General features: G+C 33.3%; 2 protein-coding genes across 6 annotated transcripts in view; one reads left to right on the forward strand and one right to left on the reverse strand.

The window, feature by feature from the left end:
- Window positions 1-2,842, reverse strand: part of LOC110995551 (endothelin-converting enzyme homolog) — a 38,050-nt gene extending 35,208 nt beyond the window's left edge. The window contains exon 1 of the mRNA XM_022262759.2: window positions 2,669-2,842. Coding sequence (XP_022118451.2) covers window positions 2,669-2,701 — 33 coding nt within the window. The 5' untranslated portion in view covers window positions 2,702-2,842. The remainder of the gene's footprint in view (window positions 1-2,668) is intronic.
- A 421-nt stretch (window positions 2,843-3,263) lies between these two features.
- Window positions 3,264-26,970, forward strand: part of LOC110995540 (dihydropyrimidinase) — a 39,076-nt gene continuing 15,369 nt past the window's right edge. For 2 of the 5 annotated variants that reach the window (XM_045632096.1, XM_045632093.1), the window contains exons 1-2: window positions 3,265-3,475; window positions 18,907-19,001. In XM_045632096.1, the coding sequence (XP_045488052.1) occupies window positions 3,434-3,475; window positions 18,907-19,001 (137 nt within the window). In that variant the 5' untranslated portion in view covers window positions 3,265-3,433. Of the gene's footprint in view, window positions 3,476-18,101; window positions 18,241-18,906; window positions 19,002-26,970 lie in introns of those variants that run through there. The other 3 variants (XM_045632094.1, XM_045632097.1, XM_045632095.1) reach the window with 2 other exon arrangements.

A 26,970-nucleotide genomic window follows, 5' to 3' on the forward strand; every position in this document is an offset into this window, starting at 1 on the left:
ATCGCAGATTTAATATTGAGCTTTTAAATAAGTAGTTCCAAATTTACCGTCTTTTGAGAGAACTATACAAAATTTTGTTTATACATGACTGTGCCAATTAAAATATTTAGTCATTGAAACGGTAATGAATTTATTTAGGGTGATTTAATATTATTTGGGGTTAGAACATTGGAGGTACGTATTAACCTTCGACTTTCAAGGGCAGATAAATAGATTACAAAACTGCTGATTACGCGCTGCGTGCTGAAAATATTAACTTTGTACACAACAAACTCAATAAATCTTTATACATTGTTTTATATATAATCTTTTTTGGATAACTATATTAGCATTGTAATATTTTATTAGTGCCTGAACTTGGCCGCTTACATCCCAATTCAGTTATATGCATTTATGTTATTTTACGTAAGTAAACATTAATGTATATCATCGATTTTATATTAAGTTTTAAGTGTTGCTGGTAACATTAAAGGAATTGCACAAGACTTATGATTGTAGTACCTCTGGTTCTTAAGAAATTTATCATATTTTAGGATGCATTAAGTAAAAATGAAATTAACAATAATATAAGATCGTTTAGCGCTAACGACCGCTTACCGCTCAGTCCCTTATAATATGTAATTAAATTATAGCCATAAAAAGGTTTCATAACAATCATTTCGACTTACTGTCCTTCCAGAAAACCAATTCTTAAAAGGCCGGCAAAGCACTCGCGAGCCCTCTGGTATTGTGGCTGTCCATGGATGGCAGTGACACTTAACTGGGGAGCCTATTTGCCCGTTATTTTTCTTCAATATAAGAAAACAATAATGTGTCCCAAGCTTCTAACGTAGTGAGAATTGTAAAATTATTTATTACAAATAAATAAAACTGAAACGAATTAATTAATATAAATAACAATATTTTATGTTATCCCACATAATTTAGTAGATTTTCTTAGCGTAAGCAGTGCAGTGTTGGCCTAGTGGCTACAGCGACTATCTTCCCTGAGGTAGTAGGTTCCATCACCGGCTGTGCACCAATGGACTTTCTATGCGCATTTACTTTTCTCTTGAATGATGAAGGATTACGTGTTGAAATCGGCCATAGATTCAAAAATTCAACACCTATTTCCCTATTAGATTGGCTATTGAAACAGATACAGAAATCTGAGGCCCAGCCCTAAAGAGGTTGCAGCGTCAACTATTTATTTTTAGCGTAATAGTTAAATGCTAAGCCAGTCCACGATTGCATTTTTTTGCTGAAATTGCTAAGCATTTAAATATTCTGTAATTTAATTTTTCCTTAGTCCAAATAAATTTAAACTTTGCGGGCCACGCATATTTTAATTTCAAGACACAAGCTTATTTAACATTTGTATAGAACATTCGGCAAACGGACAGGATGCTGTCATGTTAAGTGATACCACCGCCCATGGACACTTACAAAGATGAAGTGTTGGCGGCTTTTTAAGAATTGGTACGCTCTTTCCTTCAAGGACCATAGTCTAACGAATCTGAGATAATACTGATGCACAACTGAGTGTTGTTTCGCTGTGCTGGTTTAAGTGATACTAATAAATTAATTATCTCTGGTTTTGTTCAACTTAACCTACATATTTATAATTTATATTCCTGCAGGTTAACTACTTTATATGAACTGTACTGCAACTGTAATTTGTCAAAAATTTCTTTTTGTTTAATTTTCCAATCATCTAAGATCTTTTTTGGAGTGAGACCTGCTGGAATCCGTGCCACTTCTGTAAATTACTAAAGAATATAGTAGATAAGTGGCGCAGCTGGTTTCCCGTGTATCCCGCATCATAGTTTAGGGCATTTTTTGCTGCGCACCACGACTCTGTGGAACCAGATGCCCACAGAAGTATTTCCTAACCAATTCGACTTAGGGTTCTTTAAGAAAAGAGCATACCAATTCTTGAATGGCCAGCAACGCACTTGCGAGCGTTCTGGCGAGCGTTCTGGCAAATGTCCATGGGCGGCGGTATTACTTATCATCAGGTGAAGTATAATCTTTTAAATATTCCTAGGCCAAAAGATCTCTTGTATATAATAAGTAAAAATACATGCGAACCTTTTGCAATGTAAAACTTTGATTAATTTGTAACATTCGTTTATTAAAGTCGTGCGTGATACGTTTTGATATACCTAGTTTATATTAACTAAGTTAAATATTGTTATCAACTGATAGAAAGCTTTTAACTTGGATATTTATCTAATCTTTACTATAATGAAGCTATATTTTTTATATAGGACATATTTGTATATATTTGAATTGAAATTACAAAATCCATAGTTATGAATTAAAATTGTAATCTATATGTAATAATACAATAACAAGTTAAGATTTGTATATACACGTATAAAATATATAATGCAAAAACTATCATACAAAATTAAAAACAATATTTTACCGTAAGAATTCAATATTATTAATGTTTGGCTGTTCACAGCCGGGTTATAAATTAAAAACTGTATCGAAAGTAAGCTCTTCATAATATAAATTAATAATAGCTGTTATGTTAGGAAGGATGCGTAAAATAAATTCAAATTATTAACGTTTTACTTTTCTCATGTACACAAAGGGCTTTCCCTACGCCGACGTAGCAGTTGTGCGATCTCTATTTTTACGACGAAAAACAAAATACACATAAATAAAGCATTATGTTCACCGTTAATCCTGGCTTCAGATGAAACGTAGGCATGGGGTCGCAATCGTACAATCACAGGCACTTCACTTAAAGGTTCCGATCAAAAATATAGTCTATTAGAAAATTTTACATTGGAAAAGCGCGAAATATATCACCACGTCATGTAGGCGCGTTCGATTGAATGTTTTGGTCGGGTCTTCGCCGGGACCGGGGACGAAATAGTACGTTCCCCTGTCGCAATAATCGACGTTTTCTATTTTTTATAAAAGCGCCATCTGTGAATCTTTAGAGGCATTGCGTTAGTTACTCCTATAATTAAATAGATAGATATTAAATATCCCTATAATTATAAGTTAAATTATTGCAGTTTTACAAAATTAAACAGTAATTGTTTTATAAATAATGAAAAGAATGTCCATAACATTATTGAGTTTACTGCCATCTAGCGAGAGTTGTTGAAACTATCATAAAATACAGCCGCCTTTAGTCTATAGTAAAAAGTTATAGTACGTGCCCATGTCACCTAACTCTGCCAACCAATCAACTAAAGTTCTACACGCATGCGCGTTAAGAACTTCATTCATATAGTGATAAGAAAAACCAACCACAGAGTATACAACTGCGTGAGCATTGAGTATTGAGTAATAGAGCAGCGAGCGAACTTCAGTTCATAACGGATTTTGTATGTTAGCGGGCGTAAAAATTATTTCGGTTAGCTACAATATTCCGCCTACACACATTTTATAAATAAACAATCGTGTTTTGTGACAGTGAAATAAATTAAAAATGACCAACGCACCAGTAAAAAAAGTGCCCATACATTTACAGGTTAGTCGGAATTAATTTTGAGCTTAATACACATTTGTAATTAGTAATTATTACCATTATTATTATTATGCAGTAGGTGTTACTATAAAATTATAGCACTCATTTAGAGAACACATCAACGAAAATTGACCCAAATTTGTAATAGAATTGGAGCGGCCTGGGTGTTGGCAGAGGCCGCTTTTGATCTGAATTATCTCATTATTAGGATTATGTTGACATTTTCTTGGTTTATTTTTATACATAATACAATATTTCTTAGTGTCTATTAGCTTGTGTTCAATTTGATGTTTTCATCTAATCTTGTAAGGAATTTTTCCTCGTATGGAGATCGAATTTTCGTATCTGACTTCGATATTTAAAAAACGAAGTTTTATTTACCGTGTTTTATTTCTGTGAATTACATTACTAAATGAAAAATGGCTCAGATTTGCTTATCATTTGGTAAAAACCTACGTTTTTATCGGCAGTTGTTATTCTAACGATAGTTCTACCTACATTTGCAAAACTCGACTGTAAAAACTGCTTGATATTCAAATAAAAGTTCTACTTGCGATTTCCGTTTGACGTAATTTGCATATTGCCAAAAACATGTTAAATAATTTATGCAATACACTCACCTCGTGTGACCCTTTATCATTATTATGTAAGGTTATTATTAAACATAATGTATGGGTAATAATTATACTTATTTATCTTAGATAATAATAATTTCTAAAGGACACTTAAGGACGGGCTAACATTACTAACGTGAAGAATAAGTCACAATACATAAATATAACATAGATATTTTTTTGTAACTAATCATATATTAGTTTTATATAAATTCTCCTGAACAATAGGAATTTTAGGCGAATGACCAAATATCTAGTATTTTTTTTCTAAATTTAGATCACATTTGCCAACAGTTGTAGTGCAGTGAAAATTTATCTTTTTAGCACCTCTTAGGTCTTCACACATCAGTCACCACCGAACCATACATGTCATAAACAAAAGGGGAATACGTCCTTTGCCTTAGTTCCGGTGAATGACTTCAAGAAAAATATATACAGTCGGCAACATAATTTTTTGTTTGGCTAGCGTATTTCTTAATTATATATATACACCACTAGCAAGCAATTATGATGATGTATATAGCTATTCTGTGCATATAAAACAGGAGAGAATTACATTGTTTTGATAAATGGCAGCTTTAGGTGAATCGAATTAGATTTTATTCTCAAATAATCTGAATTATTTAGCTAATAATAATAATTACATATGAAAAATTATTATTTACACTATACCGGACTTTATTTTTATAAAGCTTAAAATACGCGTTTGAATCTGATAAACATTAGAGTTGCTTTTGCTGTCCCTTCTATAGCGGTTCCGATATAAAGGGTGGTACTTGGCAACAATTTGTGACATGCGCAGAACAGTATCAGTAGCAGCATCAGCAGTTTTCAGGGTTTTCCAAGTGATTAATGATGGTATCTTTTTTTGGATATCGTATTTTTCTGGCATTAAATCGCCAATCCTAAATTAAAACGGGAGTTACAAATTTTAGAAGAAGTTTTGATAAAAAAATTTTGTTAATTAATATCCAAAAACCAACAAACGCTAGGAACCAATATCATTCTTATAACTATATATTTTCGCATGTTTAAAGTTGTAGGAAATACGAAAAAAAACAATTCAATTTTGCGATAGCAACACAACAAAAAAATTACAAAAAAAGTCTATTTTCCGATAATGAAGCTACAAAAGACACTAAAAAAATGATATTGCGATAGTGAAAAAAAAAACAAAATAGCTTTTAAATTATACCCGCTGTCATCTCGCTAAAAAGTAATTAACTAGCCCATATTAAAACGCGTGAAGTCACGAAGTGCATTTACTGCATTTCTCGCTACATCTATTCTGAGGGTACAAAGGGTGATTAATAATGATTTATGGACGGAGGCGCACGCGCAGGTTTCCCTGAATCCCATATTAAAACCCTGTTAAAACATTCCTGTAAACAATTTTATGGCTGTTTCAATATGATATTCCTTTGGCAGTTGGAATGGTTATCCTTAGATTTCTGTCTGTTTCATGTTCAAATAAGTTTGTGATCAGCCTTCTACGTCGACACTTTTTGTGTCTAAAAAAAGCCGGTTTTTGATATTTTTCACCGTTCGAATGAATGTTTAATGAGCACATAGGTATACAGCTGGGATCGTTTGTTTTCCATACAAATCTGTATTGTAACTTTTCTATTGCCACCTATTCTATTATATGTATTGCTGGTACTATACGGTTAAGTGAAAGTTTGAATGTAAATGAAATACTAACATATGAAACTAGATAATAGAACATATTTCTAGAATACGATTTAAAAAGAACGAAAAAAAAACATTATTAAATTTAAACATTAACAATCAAAAGCTACAATTTTTTTACTTAAAGCAGTCACATAAACCTGAAATTTTATAGAGTATTAGTTTATGGCGTGTTTTTAAACATGTACTCTGACGATTTTGCGTGACAAATAAACGCATATAGGTCTGCCAATGATCTTTACAAACCCGATTAAGTACGGTTAGATCTTTCAAACTAAGCAACGGATTATGAAGGATTATTCAAAAGGAAAAAAACTCAATATTTGTTCCTTTAACGCTTGGGTCATTTGTCTTAGGTACCTCAAGAAAAGAGCGTACCAACTCTTAAAAGGCCGCTTGCGAACCTTCGGGCATTGTCCATGTCCATGGGCATGTATCAGTTAACAGGTGAGCCTTTTGCCCGGTTTCCCCTTGTTGTATTAAAATAACACGTTTTTCCTATTTGTAGGCGTTCGAATACGCATAAAATCTAGGTGCTCGATGGTAATGAGAAATACTTGTTTAGTCTGTTCTCTGTTTAGGCCACTTAAATAGTATATATCTGATTGTGAAAGAGCACACGAACTGTGTGCACTGTTAATATTGACTGTCCTTATTATCTCGACGATAGCCGAGTCTTCGTCAGCTGAGAAACAAAAAAAAATATTTAATGTCATACTTCTTTTGGCGCGTTAATATGATGAGAGTAAATTCTTACCGTCACAAAGTCTCGACACCCTGAAGTTATACATTTTAGTTTTTTGCTATATTGAAATAAACTTTGTTTAACTATATAAGAATAAAATGTTTGAAAAGATTATCTTGTCACGCCAAAGTAACTTCTAACTATAACACAATTTTTTTTTTATTTCCATGCATATTTACCAAATAAGGAGCAGTGTTGACATAGCGGTTTAAACGTAGGAATCCCTGAGATCGTAGGTTCGATCCCTGGCTAAGCACCAATGGTGTCTGTGTCACCAACTGTTCTGGGCGCATTAATTACTCGTACGGTGAAAGAAAACGGCGTGCCTTAGACCCAACTTTTTTTTTAAACTCGACAGTGTGTATCAAGGATGGTTCATCACCAACTTGTCGATTAGAAGTGATATCATAACACAGATACACAAATCTGCCGTAGCACCATTGGTACATGGTCTATTGTATCATAGTTCTCTCTCTCATCTAACCTAGTTATTTATTATTAACCCTTGGAACCGGACCGCAGAATTTTTGGTTTTATTTTATCTTTGAACGCATGTTCCGCACACACACATTTAAAGGTCTAATTAATTCATACGAGTTAATTGCCCATCTGGGCAATTACAATATATTATATGTTAAAGGAGAATTTGCAGACTGAATTTCGAAGCAGAACATATAATTATTTAACTAATATATACAAATATTGTAAATTCTATTATAAAACCAGTAAGTGTGGAGTTTCTTGCCCATTCTTCTCGATACAAAACTACCTTTTGGAAGGGGCAACTAGAATCATCTTTATATTTTATTTAACGTTCCAAAGTGCCAGTACCATTTTAGGTGGTTCATTTAGATTAAATGATTTGACTTTGACTTAATAATAATAATATAGGCTTTAAACTACAAAATTGTCTGTCACGGCAATTGTATTTAATTTATAATTAGATTTAACGGCCACGCTTTCAATGCGAGTGTACCTGCTGAGAGCATTTTCTCGCTTTTTATTAACTTACTATACATTTAAAAGGCCTTCTTATTATATACTTTTTACTACATTTATTTTATTTATTAACATTTCGTTACATTACAATATAAAAATTGAACATAATTAAATGAAAGGGAGAGCAACTGGCGGTCTTATCGCATTCGAGCGATCTCTTCCAAGATATATATTATATCTAATAATATATATAACATAAAACAATAAAAATATATAGCCAAAGATGGACTACGTAATATATATATAATGTTTTGTGGTATAACTTTCTTTGGTTTAGTGATAGTTGCGGTTGTGGGAAATGGAACTACAATAGGAGAAATTCCAATGGTTCGTGTTATGTTTTAACACAACCATAACACTTTATTAGTAAAATCCTATACAGTAATGTGGCATATACATTTCTGCTTTGTATTAAGTATCTTTTGTTCTTTGGAGACGGACGTATTAAATCTTAAAGTATCAAGCCCCATGTAAGATTTTCCATGCAAATATTTTTAACATTAGTTAGTAAAGTTTGAGCCTCTGTGAGACTTGTTAACCGACTTTCCAATATTGATGCGGAAGTAATATTATACGAGTATTTTTTAACATATCCTAATCTAAGTAAGCTGAAATATATAACTGTACTCCGGTAGCTAGCTTTTCATTTCTCATGATTAGAACTAAAAATGATAATGCGTTGATGACGCGTTGAGCGCGATTCACATTTAATAATAGTTCAGTATTTCCGAACCAATTCGACTTAAGGTCCTACAAGAAAAGAGCGTACCAATTCTTAAAAAGCCGGCAAGGCACTCGCGAGCCCTTTGGCATTGAGAGTGTCCATGGGCGGCGGTATCACTTACATCATGTGAGCCTCCTGTCCGTTTGCCCCCTGTTCTATAAAAAAAAGACATGCCGGTCTTCATGTTTTCCTTCTCCGTACAAGCGGATGTTATCACATAGTCCGACACTTGGTCAACGGGGAATGAAGCCTCACGGACTGCTTCACTGCTTCAAATTCACATTTATCTTCGTAATCAATTCCGCAGTATTACCTCTTTAGCTTGAGCGTACACGAACCCTGATTTCTTCAGGCATGGCACCATTGCTTGCTCTGGGTTGGAAAACATCGTGATGACACCGGCAAGCCTTCGACACAAGTCTCATCTCAATATCAAGTATTGGAAAAGAAATAACACGAAACACATAGAGTTCTTCTCTTCCGTTTTACGCCCTTGATTGAGAACTGGCAGTAAATGTAAAATTAGAAGCATTTAATGTATATTTATTTTTTTGACGTTCTTAAGTGTACATTATGTTATCTATATGAATAAATGATTTTGAATTTGAGTTGTATGTAGTTTATTCATTATGCTCATTACGAAATACTTTTTGTTCGCCTTTCATTCAATGACATAAATATTATATTGAACTTTGTATACATAAACGTTATCATATATAAATAAACATTATCGGATTGGATCAAACAATATTTCTAGTGCATATTGCAAAGATTATATTTATCAATTTTTACGTAATCCAAGTTTATTGCTTAAATTTTTTGAAAATGGAACGTTTAGATAAACTTTTCATAGACAAAAAATGAATCTGTATAACCACCTCCAAACGTCAAATTAAGTATGTTCTGTTAGGATATATTTTAATAGTCGCCGAAAATTTATTCTCATAGCGAAGCGAGTTAGCGCAAAATCTCCGTGTGTTACACTCATTATGACTGTTTACTAGACAAACGGTCAAGTACAAGTAGCGGCACGAAACTCTAGCGCTGATCGTTATTGCGCAGAAGCAAAAAATAAGGTTCCTGAGGGGGGCTAGCGGAATGAAGAGCGTCGATTGGCTCTCCAGTCGCATTCCGGCCACCGCACCACCGTACACATGCGCAGCAATCCACTCTACGTATCGGCCAGCGCTAGACTTACGTGCCTATAATAGTACCTTCCAAGACGTAACCCAATTTCACGCGCGGGTAACCGTAACGCTTACGAACCGTAACATAAGCGAACAATCTTAACATTTATTTACGCATGTAACATTCGGTAAATCATTTCTAAATCTCAGGTCTAATATATTACGCTCCTCCAATAGATGCTTCTGGAAATTGTACCTCACATCCTTCTTAGGCAATTCGTTTAGGTCTCCCTCATTCAGTTGTAGAATAGGTTAGGTGCTAAATATCTCCCTAAAATTTTCATAACTCTTCTGCACCAAAATTTGGTAACGTTTGTCATTCTTGTATTTTCTTTTCTTTTGTATTGCATCGTCATTCATGAATTCGTGAGATTAGTTTTTTAGTTTGTCTTATCTTACGTAAGTAATTGTCTAGAAAAGATCGCTTACCTTATAATTTTTATGTATTATGTTATTTGTTTTATGAATTTAACGAAGTGTGAATAATATAATAATAATAAATAAATTCTAATACAATCTGTATTATATATATATATATATATATATAGTTTAGTTTATACTGAGACAAGTTTCTGAAACGCCAATCAAACTTAAATCTAGTTTCAAGACGAGGCAATTAGGACCAACAGCGAGATTTCATTAAAAAAAAAGATGAGAGTGTGAAACCTGAATTATAATTTTGTGGGTTTTTGTCCCTGTAGTACGCTCCTTTTGCACGTAGCAAAGGAATTTCTATGGAAATTTATCTGCCTGCACTCCGATTAAGGTTTCAACACTCAAATTCCCAGTCTTTACTACCGTGTGTACTTTATACTTTACACAGCGACACAATATTCGGAAGACATTAGAACTATTCGACTAAGAGTCTTTCAAGAAAAAAATGTACTTATTCCGTAAAGTCACTCCGAGTGTCCATGCGCCGCGTTGAGCGTCCGTTTGCCTCCTTTAACATAAAAAAACATCGAATCGGTATTGGTACGTCTAATGATCAACTACTAAGAGTACGAACACGTATTAGCTGCGTAATTCGCCAATGTTTCACGTTTTACCTACAATTTATGGTGATGTTGACATTTTCCACCTTACCAAAGAGTGTGTGACGAAATAATTTAGGAAGCGGGAGGAATTTGACATTAAACAATGGTAACAATTTATTTTTGCTTTTAAAAACTTGTAGTTTGTTTAATATTTAATATCAGTTTGGTCTAGGTGGCATAAAAATCGATAACTATGTTCTAAATATTAAAATACTAGAATATTTGTATATTCTAGTATTTTAATATTTAGAACACGTGTTTCGTAAGAGTACAATTAAACAGTGTGAATAAATACATTTTATTTTGGTGTTTTTAAATCAATTCCATATACGACGGTTATAGTATTTACTAATAATTATTTAAATAAAATCTTTTTGATTCATTTTAATATTTGTTGTTTTATCACTACTGCATTTTAGTTATTTTTTCCCTATGCCAACGAAGTATAAAATCTAACGCGTGTACATAAGTAAACACACTCTGTTTTACTTAACTGACTTATGATTAGTTGTTTTTATTATTTATTATTATTAAAGGAGTAGATCTGCCTCAGATTTCTGGTTAGTGATTATTTGTTTTTACTAATAGGCAATTCTCCAATAGGTGATTCTCCTTGCCTGACACCCTCTGTCGACTTTTTGGGTTCACGATGTTTTCCTTGATGCTGTTGTTAAATGCGCACATTAATTTTTTAATTTCAATATTTGATCAAAAAACATTGGGAATCGGGATTGGTACGACACATAGGTATACAATTATCAATAAAATGTAAAAAAGTAAAAGTGGTACAACCTTTTAATTTCTAGAATCTTCTCTGTCTCAGATTTCTGTATCTGTTTCGTGGTCATTTGTGTATTCTTGTGTGCTTGACACACGCTGTCGACTTTTGTTTTGTGTCTAAGGCAAGCCATTCCTTACAATATTTTCCTACACGTGAGTAATAAATGCGCACACAAGTCCAGGTACAGAGCCGGAATACAAACCTACGACCTCAGAGACGGACGCTGTAACCCCTAGACCCACACCGACAGTATCTGTCAATATCAATTAAACAAACGTTTTGATTATGCTCCATGCCCCATTTTGTGGATCAGAGATCAAAATATTAAGAAATTAGAAAACATAGGCCGAGACGTGAACATCTTACACCATCTTTAACGCATGCGCTAATCGTCACGTACGTGATAATTACGAAATTCAAATACCCCACCGTGAGTACATATTCATATGAAGGCTTTTATTTCATCAAAGCCTCATTCTCACACACATTTTCGTAAGTGTTGATCAATTTTGTACTGCTTCTGCAACTTTTGCACATACATTCAATACAAAAACTTTTCTAAAATGATGACAAATTAACGTTTATTAGTAATCATAACAAACTTTATAGTATTAACAATTTTCTTAACCTACATAGTATAATAAAAATAATATTATAAAAAATTATAAATTTAGTATGGCCTATTTTAACATAACTTTTATACATTTAAAGAAAACACTTTTTTAACGGATCGGAGAACCGAAAGTAGGTACTTGCGAAAGGAAAAAGATTATTCCCAAGATTGGTATGCGAAGAAATTGAAATCAAAAGACACCCCAATTTCAATAGAAAGACGGCCTAAAATTATCAAACATCCCAGGGATCCAATAATATCCAAATTAAAATCTCGAGTTAAAAAATCCGCGAAAATATAGGTACAGCTGTGATACTTTTTGACATGAACATTTGTCTTCAGTCACCGTGACCATGCACGCTGTAAAGCACGCGAAACGTCGGATAAATTTAAAATTATATTAAATAAGTATAAGTTTATATAATACATAGCTTCAATCCGTTATAAGTGTTTTCTTTAAATTATAATATTAATTTTATTAGTTCCTGTGGCAGTGTACCTTTAACTCTGGCAGTATTTTCTCACTGTATTGCGATACTTATTCGTTTGGCGTCGAAAGTACCTGCTTTCTTATATACTTAGTATAGATATTACTCCTACCAGATACATCCAAGTTTAACACTTACAAACCACTTTTCAAACATTCAATTCGGGACTTAAAAGGTCGTCAATTCTGTTTTAAAATGGCTACTTCGCTGCAAAAACCATTAGTTTTAAATGCGGGGGACCGCAATGAGGGGCCGGAGTAAGGGTGAATAATAACTATGACTGGCCACTGCTAAGATATGGTTTAAATATTGTTTATTAGTCTGAGGAAAACTACTATATTATATTTTATAAAACACGTTTATTACCCTAATATTAAATTAACATATTTAAGCATAGTACATCAATACATTAAATTAAGAAAAACATTGGCGCTACAACGTTTAGGTCTGGGACTCAGATTTAAGTATCTCTTTCGTGATCATTCTTCTTAACAAGATCAGCCTTTGTCGGGTCCAAGGCGCCATGAAATGTTTCCTCACGATATTTTCTTGTGTGTTAAATGAGAAAGTCATTGATGCACAGCCAAGGCTCGAACCTTCGACTTCAGGGATGAACCATACGAAACCACTAGGCCTATACTCCTGTTTTTACATTTCGTTTAATACATTTCTCTTGAACAAAACCAATTAATACCAATAAAAAACATATTATTTACTGCATTTGGAGTTATGTTTTAAGCTTTATCAAAAATAATAGTAATATGTTTTATATATAGAATTGTAATATTCTTTCTTCTTGTAAGACTTTCAAACATCATACACATCACTAAAGAAGAGAAGAGATGATCTTCAGACATTAACAGCAGTGATTTCGTTGCAGCATTATAGACGTCGTTAACAAATCTAGTCCTATAGTTTTTTTTTTACAAATATAGCATGGTAAATGTAATCATCTACTCTGAGTGCGGATGTACGCCTTGTTCCTACTTAATTGTTATTTCTGTTGTTAATGTTTTGCGTACGATGACAGACTACTTTAAAATAATATAACATTTGTGTGTACAAAATATCAAAAATATTAGATTAATTTGAACTTTAAAGTAATTATGTTTATAATGATAATATTACCCATACATATACGTAATTTATTTATTTCTAACACAAATATACAGTATTTACAATATTCTTAACTTACATAGTAGTAACAACTAATAAATAGAAAATTTTAACAAACTTGTTTAGTTTGATGCCTGTTTCAGTGTACCTTTAACGCTGGCAGCATTTCCTGGCTATATTCTGCTCTTAATGGAGCAAGGACAGCATGAGCTCTGGTGTCACCCGATACTATACCAGGCCCAACTTAATCTTTAATTAACCTGTGTGGTTGTACCCCACGGCCCAAGATTTTCTTCTATGATATCGAAGTTGGGGGAAAGGCTCTTATCTTAGCCGTATTATTTTCCGACAGCTCTGCGGTCACTCCAGCTTTTTGGCTTGACCGAGGGAAGCAAAAAAACATATAGTGTATATGCTATATGATTTAGAACTATGTAATTCTAAACACAGTACTTGGCGTATATGGCATCGCGATTCAGGTGACGTAAGTTAATACAATGGCTTTGCGTGGCTTGACTTGTTTGGAATACCAAGGTTCTTTGGATAATCGTATTGATTCGAATAATAGAAACAAATGTTAAAGAAAAAATTTCTTGTTTGTTTTACAGACTGTTTTTATATTATTATTATTTATTAGTTAAGGTGTCATGTGGAACACAGTGTAATGGTTGCAGCTCTTTACAAACGTGTAAAACAAAAAAAACTTGGCGATTAAAGAGTGGCGGAGGGTTTATTTCCAGTTCTTAAATGCTTCTAATTTTAATCTAATTTTTTGACGTTCTAATAAGTATACAAAGTGTTACCTATATGAATAAATGATTTTTGACTTTGACTTTGAAGCATATTTTCGAAGGGCATAAGCAAAACGAATGGATTTTAAATATCACATAAAAAAACACACTTCAAAAATAAAATTTATTTAAAAAAATGCACACTAAGGAAACACATCTTAACACTTACACACAAGTCGTTTGAGCGAGTCATTACGTACTAAAGAAGAGAAGTTCTTCAGACATAAACAGTCATGGTTTACGTTCACCACAGACAACTAAAAACTAATAAAGTCTGCTATAGATAATGTCTACTCGGAGTGCGGATGAAGACTTGTTCCTTTGTTTCACTTACTAGCTTAGCCATGTGAACTTAAACATCTGCCTATGTTATTTCAATGCAATTGTTACCTGACATAAAAACTAGGAAATGTTGCTTCCTAGGGTATAATTGCTCAGGTGATTGTCAGATAGATTGTTTGGTCACAAATAAATGACAGTGACAACACATTTTCGATGATTTATTTATAAGTAACTCTCAAATCTACCTTAAATCACGCCGTAAAGTGTAAAATTTCTAAATTACATTTTTTTTCTTTTTTTGACCTTTTTTGGCGCATTAGGGAAACATGATGTTAGCTATCGTTAACATTTTAGTTTTTTGTGATATTTAAATAAACTTTAATTAACTACTATTATCCATGGGCGGGGCGGTACACTTCATCTTTAACATCAGGTGAGCCTCCTGCCCGTTTTAAATTTATGTAATTTATTTATGTATTAAAAATATTACATTAATAAATTACATAAAGCAAGTTATGATATTAAAAATTGCAACGATTGGTATAGAATATATTTATTGGCTTTTCAATCAATGAGCACATGGCATTAATGTACTCGGGTTGAAGTTCGTAAGCAAACATAGAAAAAATATTTTCTTAATAGATTTTATTATTAAATATTATCTCGTTTATACAACTTTTGGATATATATATTTATAGTACAATTTATAGCCTTAAAAGGCTAGGCTAGGCTTTAGTTTCGGCGATTATCTCTTCAACAGCTCAAAATGTCTCGTGTGAGAATTCTTTTGAAGTGTGAGAACAGTAAAAGATTGTGGTCAAATCTGTAGATTTTAAATGTTATATTAGTATATTACATACAAATTTGTTGTTTGGCAAGGTATTTTCGTCCATTTGCGGAATTAACTTAAAGTTATATTAATTTTTAACGTTTGAATAATTGTCAGCGACCGGAAAACACTTTCTTAAACTCGGTTAAACACACAAGAAACACGATACTTGCTATTAGCTAAAACAACACTTTCGATTTTAAATTACGTCATTTGTTTTCTGAATATTAATGTCGCTCTTATAGGATTTTTTTTAAATTGAAGATCTCGTCTTTGTCTTTAAAATACAACGTAAGACCTAGCCGCCACGCCACAGATTTTCTGCTTAAAATCTTCCAGTTCTTCCAAAAAAGGTCTCACTATTTTTATCCTTATATTTCTTTAGTCATTAAATCTACTCCTAAAATATCAACAACTCAATAAAATAAAAACTATTTTTCAAAACGGTCTTACAAACGAGCGTGCAACAAAATAAAGCCCCTCGTATTTGCTTGAAAACTTTCAAAACTAATGTGTGGAAAACCGCACTGCGTAATAGCATTTAATGTAAATAAGGCCGTTAACATATCGACGTTAAAATCACGACTAAGATCGAACAACTTCTAGCGCTCCCTATCCAACAGTATAGTGATCTTCCTCCACTTTGACGATCCCAAATAACTGGTCTTTATGATATAATATAAAATGGTCTTTATAAATTTTGAATATAATTTTTATTAAATATAAATATTACGCAAAATTAATTTTATTTATTCACCAAAATGATTAGAAAGTTTTTTTGCACTATCGGCCCATATGTTATGAAAATAAAGATTACATAAGCGAAGGTGTCAATATAAGAGACTGTCTTTATTTAATGCTTGCATCTTCAATAGTAGTTTTAACTAAAATATAAATGGTAGCCTAAAAAATGTACGTGTATAAACAGCCTAAACCTGATTTACGCTGCGTGTGTGGAATTAAGCAGGTCTTAAACAGTTCCGTGCTGAATACATAATTTCATGTCTGATATTATTGCTTGAAGGGCTAGGTCATTCGTATTACTCATGCCATTTCGTATTTTAAAGGACTTATTTGACGTGTCTATGTCTGCTAAAAGATATACGTCATCAGTAAAATTTTTAATCTGTGATTTAAAAAAAAGCGTTTCTATCTTTACTGTAACATTAATGTGACAAATTATATTTTTATCTATGTCTACCAAAAGGATACGTTGTCTATAGTTTTTAGTCTATGATTTAAAAAGAATCGTTTCTATATACGCTGTACTATTGATGTGACAAATGTATTCTTTTTACGTTTTGCACTGTTACATTTGCCGACTGTACCTTATGTCAGTTAACTCTCAAATCAGCGAAACCAATGTCTAGAAGTAAAACTCGTACTCGAATTGACCGTATCGAACGGGAAAGTATTTTCACTCATTCCAGTTCTTATCACGAATAAGGAAAAGTTTTCTAACTGGTAACATTGTATTAACGATTTATTTAAGCTTTAATTGGTGCTCGGCCGTTTACATTCTTAACGATTTACTATTCAGATGTAGTTTTATGTATCAACATTTGAATGGAAAGTATATGACGTTCGGAATTACGTGGTTCGAGAGTTTAATGTTAAAATTGGAATGTACTAAAAGTAAAATAGGACTAATGTAAATGCGTAGAGATGTGGCGTCTCTCTGCATCTTTTACGACTTTTACCATAGAGAGATCAATGGAGTTGTTCGGACGAGTATTCCGCATACGGAAATTCCACCTGCATCACCTAGACGTCCGTCGTTCTACAACTAAGCGTTAACTACGGCAGTTTTAGCCGCGCACCACTACTATCGGTAATCAGCTGTCCACTGAAGTATTTGCGAACCGATTCGACCTAGGGTTCTTTAAAAACGTATAATTTTTAAAAGGTCGCCATCACTTGCAAGGTTCTTGTAATGTGAGTCACTTAACGTCAGACCCTTCTTGCCAATGGACTTTGTATCCGGCTAATTAATAAATTTAAAAAAAGATGACCCTTCCGTCTGCTTTTATATAAAAAAAAAATTGTTGATGTACTAGCACAACAGATGAATAAAACAAATTACAATATGTCAAAGAAAATGCCTTTAACATTTTGTCGGTATTGTACTATACATCACTCACGTATGCGATTCCACTTCCGATGTTTACATGTTTCAGCATTAAATGATATAGGTGTGAGTTGCATAATAATGATAACGGCTCAGATATAAGAGTCATTCGTGGGGCACAGACGCTAATTAAACACTTAATTTATATTAATAAAGGCGCCTGGTAGATACTACCGATGATCCTATAGCATAAGCATCGCAATACATCAAGATCATCATGCTATCAGCAAAGCCATTGGAAATGTGTTTTACGGTTTACCTAATGGTAAAGAGTATTGTAATATCTAATAATTTATAGACAATATATAAATATTTATTAATAATCTCAAATATTATACATAGAATATAAGGTATAAATATTATGAATCTCAATTTGATGCCCAGTTGATTAAATACAAGCCACACAGACCAGACAGTTGTACAGATTAAAAACGCATTTATTTGCTTAGTTTGTTTCTCTTTCTACGAACAGTTTCAAATAGTGATTATTAGGGAATTCCCTGCAATTTAAACATTATTCAAAGGACATGCGTGAAAACGCATAGTTACGTGCAAAGCTTCACAAGGGGAGTATTTCTATTTCGGGTGGCGCATTTCAGTTTCAGTCTGCTTCCCGCGGACGGCGCGCGCCATATTGTCCGCCATTTTGAAAGAGTGATTATTGACATTTTATACTTTTTAAATTCCCGCTCTTTTGTCTACGATGCCGGATCCTGTCAATACCGTCTCTGGAATTAATATAAAAGTAAGAGTGATATTAAAATTATAGCCTTTTTTTCGGTAAAGCGGTGGAATGTCACTTTGTCTCTAATAAAATAAGGATTTTATACATTCCCTAAAAAAAATTGTTTCAAGACTTTAAATAGATCTTTTATCGTTTTGTTTTATTACATGAATTGTTTTATATGCCCCAAAAGGCCTGTTTATTATTTGTAATTTTATTGTTAAAACGAAATCCTGTTTCTTTGTTACGCTTTATGGATACATAATTTAACAGTTATTTTAATAAAATTTTGAACTTTAATAAAATAAATTAATTCTAAGTATAACAATTTATTTATTATTTTTACATACCTATTTATTATACAAGGAATTTACTACTGCTATTAGAAAAAATATTATTAATTTTTTGAGTGTAACATTAGGATTAATAATAATTTGATAACTTATTTTTTTAATGTGACTATGTAGTAATAAAATAATATAAGAATTGACTATAATGTAAGCCATTACGTAATTCATGCCATTATGTGTGGCAGTATGTGCGAAGTTAAGATTGTACCACCAAAATATTTATGTACCATATTCTTGCAAATAAATTATTATTATTAATGTATTTAAGTGAAATCTTTTTCTGTTTTAAACGCCTTCCATATTAAGTTATTTGCTAAATGAAATCATTTTCTTACAGAGCTCCCAAAACCGACTATTGATCAAGAATGGCCGGGTCATCAATGATGATGGAATGGAAGACGCTGATGTGTACATCGAAGATGGAATCATCAAGTAAGTAATTAGTTTAATAAACTGTAATAAATAAAACTCATTTTGTCCGTGTATGAATACTAGCTTCTTTTGTATTTCTGTCTATTGTTTACAAACCTATTTGTGCCATAACTAATTTAAGGTTTTTTATTTAGAACTTTTATGCCAACTGACTTTTAGTTTGACACAATACATTCAGAAGAACGAATAAGGGGGAATATATCAGATTGCAACTTTTGACACTTTTTGATTCAACTGCAACTTTCGCGCAGTTTCTGAGAACGGGACAATTTTCGGGAGAGCGACCCACAGTTCATTTCGGGAACACCGGGACACGTAATTCCAAAACAATTTAGTTCAAACGGGATGTCTGGTCAAGTTAGGCCTTACCACCTTAGCCGTCCTAAGATTCCGTTGCTCCAAATACATAATTTTTATGTACATAATAATTAACTGTTCACTATTAAGAAACTATAATATTAAATCATAGAGAAAATAATTGGGCATTGGTAAGCAAATTTTAGAAACATATAAAGAAAAACCGAATTTTAAATTCCAAATAATTCAATTGCCCCCAAGGGGGGAGTGGGCCCTTGGAAAACACTGGTATAGCTCATCAGATTCCATTTGACGGCAGATAAGAAACGAGCGTGATTTAATCTGAAACTATACATAGCTTAGATCGATCGATAAAACCGTCAAGCAATAGTTCCGCGTCCAGTAAATTGATGGGTACCCCAAAGTGGTCAATTATACGCTAAATTGATATAATTAAATGTTTATGAGGACATTGTAGCAGTGAGGGCCTAGTGGCTTATGGGTGTGGCGTGGTTGGTGGTATAACTCCTGAAGGTCAAAAACGTTATGACTTAACTAAGCAAGACCGTTACCTAATAACTAAAGTAGTCATGCACCGCGCTCCGCGGCGAGGTGGTACGGTGGTACTTCCTCTATATCAGAGAAAATCAATATTACCACCAGCATACATTTTTACTAATCTGTTTTGTGAAAAACATTATAATCCAAAAATAACGATAAAATTTAAAACGTACCGAAACTAACAATCTTCTTAACCTATATTGTAATAATAAAAATAATTAAAACAATTAAAAATGAATAAAATAAATATTGAAAGTTTAACGTGACCATTTCCTTGCTGTATTTTATACTTATTCGTTGAGCGAGGGAAACACCAATTTTGGAGTTACCAGTACTATCTATCAGGCGCCAACTTAAGAGTGCGGCCACACGATGCGGTTACTGTGCGGTGCCGCAACGTAATCTTACATACAAATAAATTACTATACCATGCGGCGTCGCACCGCACCGTTATCGCATCGTGTTGCCGCACTCTAAATCTTAAATGATCGCCTGTGCACTGGAACCCCAAGGCTCAAAAGCCACTACTCCATCGGATACAAAATCGAAGTTGGAGGAATGAGATTAAATTCCGAGTAACATTATATTTTTTCTGTCAAAATATTTTGATAAATGTTCAGGGCCAGGCCGCTAGTATTTAGCGTTAAAGTCAAATTTTATCTAGATAATACTATCTAGGTTTAAATCTTATCTGTTTATCTTTAATGATTACCGTTCCTACTATAGCTGAACATTTATCTGACATTTGGTTTTGGCAGAACGAAATGTAAACAAAACTATGATTTATTACTTGTCTATGAACAAAAGGATACAGCTATGGCATTGACATCTGTGAGTTACAGTCTGTGGGATAATAGGTTCGAGCGGATATTCTTCAATACATAACGGGTATATAATGCACTGGCATTGAAAATGTGCAACTGACTGATTAGGGCCAATCCTTTTAAACTTGTACATTTTCACGCTTTTCCGCTATAGGGATTTTTGTGTCAAGGTTTGACAGTGTCATCATTACAGATTAAGCGAATATAAATTAAAAAAAAAACAGTTGCGCTACTACCTTTTTCGGTCTGAGCCTCAGATTTCTGAATCTGTTTCATGATCATTAGCCAATAGGTGAGTAGGTGATCAGCCTCCTGTGGCTGACACATCTCGTCGACTTTTTGGGACTAAGTCAATCCGGTTTCGTCACAAAGTCTTCCTGCACAGAGCGAATGTTAAATGCGAACATAAAAATCAAATACATTAGAGCACACCCTATCAAACCCATGACCTTAGGGACGAGAGTGGGACGCTGACGTCACTAGGCCGACACTGCTCGTTATTTATACAAAGTTACATTTGTAAAATAATGAAAATACAGCAATTGATGTTGCTGAAATATGAACAATCCTATGTGTCTTTTCAAGAAGTAATATTGTAACTATTTATGTCACATTAAATAGAATCTCAAGTCTATGCCACAATAGTATCCATCGTTGTGAAAAATCTGATATTATATTTTAGGCTTATTAAAACCATATTTGGAACTGAACACATATCATTTTAAATACTAAAGAAGGGCTTCTTATTAATATGTACCTATTATATTAATATATGAGCGTTTCATGCTTCAGTTAAGTATAATTCAATATTTTTAACTTGTATGCTTAGGTTCGATTAAAAACAATTTACGTTAGACACGTTTTAAAAACACTAAATAAAAAATAATCATCGTAAAATATCATCTATCTATATATAAAATATATCTATCTCTTTGAACTCTGAGGAAAGTATTGATGTAGAGAAAATTTGGAAAAGGGTAAAAAAGAATGAAAATATTTAGTTCGTTTTATTTTTAATCAGTTTCTAGGGTATAATGATCCATACGCTGGCATAATTAGAAAATAGGCTAGTTTTATAACCTAATTACCTTAACAATGTCATACACATCTTCAAATGGAATTAAAAAGAAATATCTTTAACGACTTCCGTATTCCGTATGTGGGTGGTCCAACTGTCTCAAGTAAATGAACCATTCCTAAAACTATTAATCACTCAAACAAGATGAAGATCGTGATAATTAATAAGTTTTATTTAATCGCTTAGTTCTTTTATAAATTATACACTTTTACAGTTATCGGCTTGAATTAGCTCTGTCGAATTTCTTAACTATCGAATAATGGTGACAGAAGGAATATAAATATTATCTTTACTTAAACGCGGTAGGTTTATCACCCGGACGCCATGACGACTTAGTATTCCGATGTAGTTTTGTACTGATAATAATGTTGCCAGTAGCTGGTATCTGTCAATCAATTTCGTATCGAGAATGGGCAGCCGGTTAGACCGAGTGAGAAGTACACTTAGGAACATCAAACAATTTAAATTAATTGTACATTTACTACTCGCAAGTCGCAAGTTCGCAAGTCAAGGACGTCGAGCGGGCAAGAAACTTTCTGCCACTCTTTTAAATCGCCAAGTTTTTAATACAAATTTTTTAAACTGGAGCTAATTAATCCCAAGGATTAGTATTTTTTTAAGTATTCGTCACATTTATAAAAAGCTTTATTGATTATTTTACTTTTATCGAGGGTTTTGAATTTATTTAGTGATAATTCTCTTCTCACTGTTAGTATACATATCTTTTTGACGTGGCATTGTAAAACATTTCCATAGTAAAAGTTTCTTGCACTTTCATTAATAAACCAATTAATTATACATTCTATAGACGCTATTCAACGGTTGTACGTTCCGTTATTTTTGCTCGATTATGTAATTTTTATTGTTTATGTCTTGTGAATTTCCTTCCGATTGTAATCGTTTTTAATTATGGCAACACTTTTTGAATAATCAGATTGCTTTCTGATGCGCGTGCGTCGCAATCACGATGTTTATATAGTTTATATATAGTTTCATCTTCCTCTTTGTTATAGAAAAGTATTTTAACGTGATCTCAACCCAGAAGTAGTGGGTTCAAGTTCAATGTCGTTTCAGTCTATCGTATCTACTGGACATTCGCTTCTTCTTTAAATTACCAATTCCTGGATCCAGCACCTTGCTCTGATCCAAGTGATTCAAGTCCACTAGACAGAGGTAAAAGAGTCCTGAAAAACCAGGTGGACTAGAGAGTCCACCTGGTTTTTCAGGACTCTTTTACCCTTATGGTAATTATGGTAATGGGTAAAAGTGCTACTTTGTTGATCCGTAGAGCTATCTCTACGGATCTTCTCATTCGATCGTGTAGAGAATCACCGAGCATAGCACTCTCTTCATGGCTCGTGCGGTGGAGATCTTCTTCACTAGCCTCGAAGAAGAAGAGAAGATTATGACAATTAATTATAACACTTAAATTATACAGTAATGTGTTCTGGTAGAAACCAAATCATAAAAGCAGGTGAAAAACCTGTTTTTTTACTCAGAACAAAGGTATGTGCTACGGAAAAAAACTGAAAAAATAAATAGTTGTTTTGCCTAAAAGATTATTTTCAGCGGACGAAATTTACATGCTAATTTAACACGATTTATTCGCTGACCTCGACAAGAATAGGGTCACCACGCCTTTGTACTATTCCCTAATGGATTAAATCATTCTATATTCAATTGCTTGTTGTTATTTTTTTTAATTATATAAAAGACGTATGTATTTTGCAGTTGAAATGGAGTTGAAGAAAACGTTTGTTCGTAAACTCATGACAAACATCATTTAAATTATTTTCAAAGACTTCTACTACATATATTTTTGTATAATTATGCCCTGTCATGCGTTTGAGTCACTTCACTTCACGTACAGTTTTTTTTTATAGAACAGGGGACAAACAGGCAGGAGTTTCATGTATGGAGAAAACATATTGTATTTCGTTGTGCTGTATTCCAAACTATGATTGATTAGTGTCAACTAAAACGGCTGGCTCGACCTGGATGCAACTCACCCACGACCGAGATACCTCGAGATCCTTGCAGATAATTATGAAATAGACACATAATTATTCTTTTGGTAGAAATAAAAAGGCAGAAGAAGAAAGTAGTTCTTATAGATTCCGGTGCAGAAAGCAATAAAGATTTAAAAAACCCAAAAATGTATCTATATTAACTCTGTCAAGGATTTCTATTTGCGTGGATCTGAAAGAAAAGTCGGGAAAGCCTGACCTTGGCAGCAATGAATGGCAGCCTTATTTAAATCTAGTTTCCAGATGACTAACTGTCTGCGTCAGCTCACGTGGGTTACTTGTTAGTGCATCTATTAATATCTGTGGACTAGTAGTCAAACCCCGGTAGCATATGGCTGTTAAAACGCCTTATAGATGTCTACCTTTAACATGAAAAAAAACGCAAATGAAAAAATAAATACATAGTTTTTTTATTTTATTTATTAAAAAATGCGGTATTCCGGTTACACTTTCCTAGTATGCAGTTGATTAGTCATTTCTAGTGCTTCAATTTGTCCATTTTATAATTGAGATAAAGCCGGCTTCGTGGAGGTTTTACTTTTAGCATTGACGGCGTATTTTCTAAGCTAGCAACATTGTAGAACATAAAAATATGAGCTAAGATTGAACTAATAATGTGGTTAATTCAAAGTCGTAATTTCTATGAATAGTCGAATTAGTGGCAGAAATAGATACTGTCATAAAGAACCTACTTGTGGAAATGCCTGATAGCTTGGAGTTACAAGATTTTCCATGGCTTAGACATATATATTTTTTAAGGCACTTTCTGCCGCGCACCACATCTCTGTGGAGTAAGCTGCCTGTATAGTTATTCCTATCCCGACTAAGAGAACTTTAAAAAAAAGGGAGGACTATTCTCAGAAAGGTCTGCAACACACCCGTGGTGTTGGAAGTGTCATAGGCAGCGGTTCAGTCAAAGTGCTCGTGGTTAAAATTATATAGACTGCCCATAAAAGGCTGCCAGTTGATAAAAAACGTGTTTGTACTTATGTACACGCGTTAGAAGTTATACTTATTTGGAAGATAGAAATCTTTTCAAAAATGTTATTCTACGTTTGTAGAAAAAGCGACACTAATAATAGAAAAAAGGTTTTTAATACATTGAAAGTTTATTATAACGCATTATCTAGTTAAATAAAGTTTATTTAAATATCACAAGATGACTTGAAATGTTGATTATAGTTAACTGAAATAAATGATTTTATTTTATTTATAAAAGTCAATTTAGAAGCTTCTATAAAATTTCCCAAAGATGTGTTAGAACGCGTACACGCATAGCCGTTAAAATTACCTCGAACTAAACAATTGGACTAGAAAAACATAAATTGCTATGTACAGCAAAAATTGCTAAGGCCGTTATACACACGAACAGCTGCGTCCGGTAACATAAAGAAGATTATAATATAAGAAACTAAAGATTTAACTTACCATAGACCATAGAGCTGGTGCTTTGAAATACCGGCATTAAAGGCCACAAGGACCCTTTTAATTTTCAATTTATAATTTTTTTAATTATTATTATTACTATACTGGTTAAAAATATAAATACCATATGAATACTAGGAATAAGTAAAATAAATATTTGAAAAAGGCTCCGCGGTTATACCGCTCATATATATCATCTAATAACCCAAACAAACAAAGAAAAACAAAACCAACATGACATAGAAGCCTTCAAGAATGAGCGTACCAATTCTTAATAGGCCGGCAACACTCGCGAGCCGTGGCATAGAGATCGTCCATGGCAGTATCACCTATCATCAGATGAGCCTCCTGCTCGTATGTCCCCTGTTCTATACGGTACGCCGTCGACTTTTTGGATTTAAGGTATACCAGTTTCCTCACGATGTTTCCCTTCACCGTTCGAGCGAATGTTAATTGTGCATTAGAAAGAAAGTTCATTGATGCACAGCCAGGGATCGAATCAACGAATTTAGGGATGAGAGTCGCACGCTGAAGCCACTAGGACAACACTTCTCTGATGATAATGCTTAAGTAACATTATTTTATACAAATAATTGTAAAGATATAAGAATAAAGAAACTCCATCGGTGCACAGCCGGGGGTCGAACCTGCGACCCCAGGTATGAGAGTCGCACACCGAAGCCTAACACAGCTCTATGTGACAGTATATATCTTCATAGGTTATAAATAATTCTATGAAGCTCGTTTTTTGATTGACCCCTGACCCATAAACGCTCTTTCATCGACATTATGTTGTAATACGTTTTATTTATAGAGTCGACAGTCGCTCGCAAGACGCAAGTTTGTCAACGTCCCACACTGCGTACGACAATGTGTAGAAACTGTTGATTTTCTCCATTTTCCGAACAATAGCGGGTCAAGCACCCGCTCCAATTAACTATGTACTTCTAGGGTTGCGCTAAACGTGAAAGTGTATTGTAGACGTTTTTGCTATTTTCTCTTGATCTGATGATATATCATGAAATTAATTAAGATTGACTGCATGTACGTAGTTTCTTTATGTACATTGTATTGTTTTGGTAATTCAATATCTTGATTCTTTCTTATGAGACAGCTGAAACAAACGTCCAAACATTAAGTTTGTTTGGGAACGAATTTTATATGTGAAATTGTTAAGATTCTTATTATTGTTCATAACATAACTGAAATGTTTTCAATTCGATTGATTTATTTTTGGTTTTAACTTACGGTTATAACTCAATTACGCAGTCAATTTTATTAGTTAACGTAATATAAAAATAATTGTCAACATAAGAAATTATTTTTAAATTTTATTTTTCGAATAATAATTTATTTATTTATCCCATATAAACATTACATTAAGAATTAATATTACAGTTGAGAAGGTATTGGGAGGTTTCCAAAATAGAAATGGTTTAACTATTTGAAAAGGTAAATATTTTAGATTAGTTAGTTCGATCCCCGGCTGTGCACCAATGGACTTTCGTTATATGTACGTAATTAACATTCGCTCGAACGGTAAAGAAAATCATGGTGAGGAAACTGGCTGGCCTGACTTCGTGCGCCAGCCACAGGAGGATGATCACCTACTTGCCTATTAGATGATCATGAAACAGGTACAGAAGTTAAGGCCCCACTGTTTAATGTATTTATTTTTACTAATATTTTTTGTTTCGGCACTAAATGTTATTAAATTTGATATAAATGAGTAAACGAGAAAGTATTTACCTTTTTTA

This window comes from Pieris rapae, chromosome 18 (assembly GCF_905147795.1).
Source record: "Pieris rapae chromosome 18, ilPieRapa1.1, whole genome shotgun sequence".
Classification (NCBI taxonomy): Eukaryota; Metazoa; Arthropoda; class Insecta; order Lepidoptera; family Pieridae; genus Pieris; species Pieris rapae.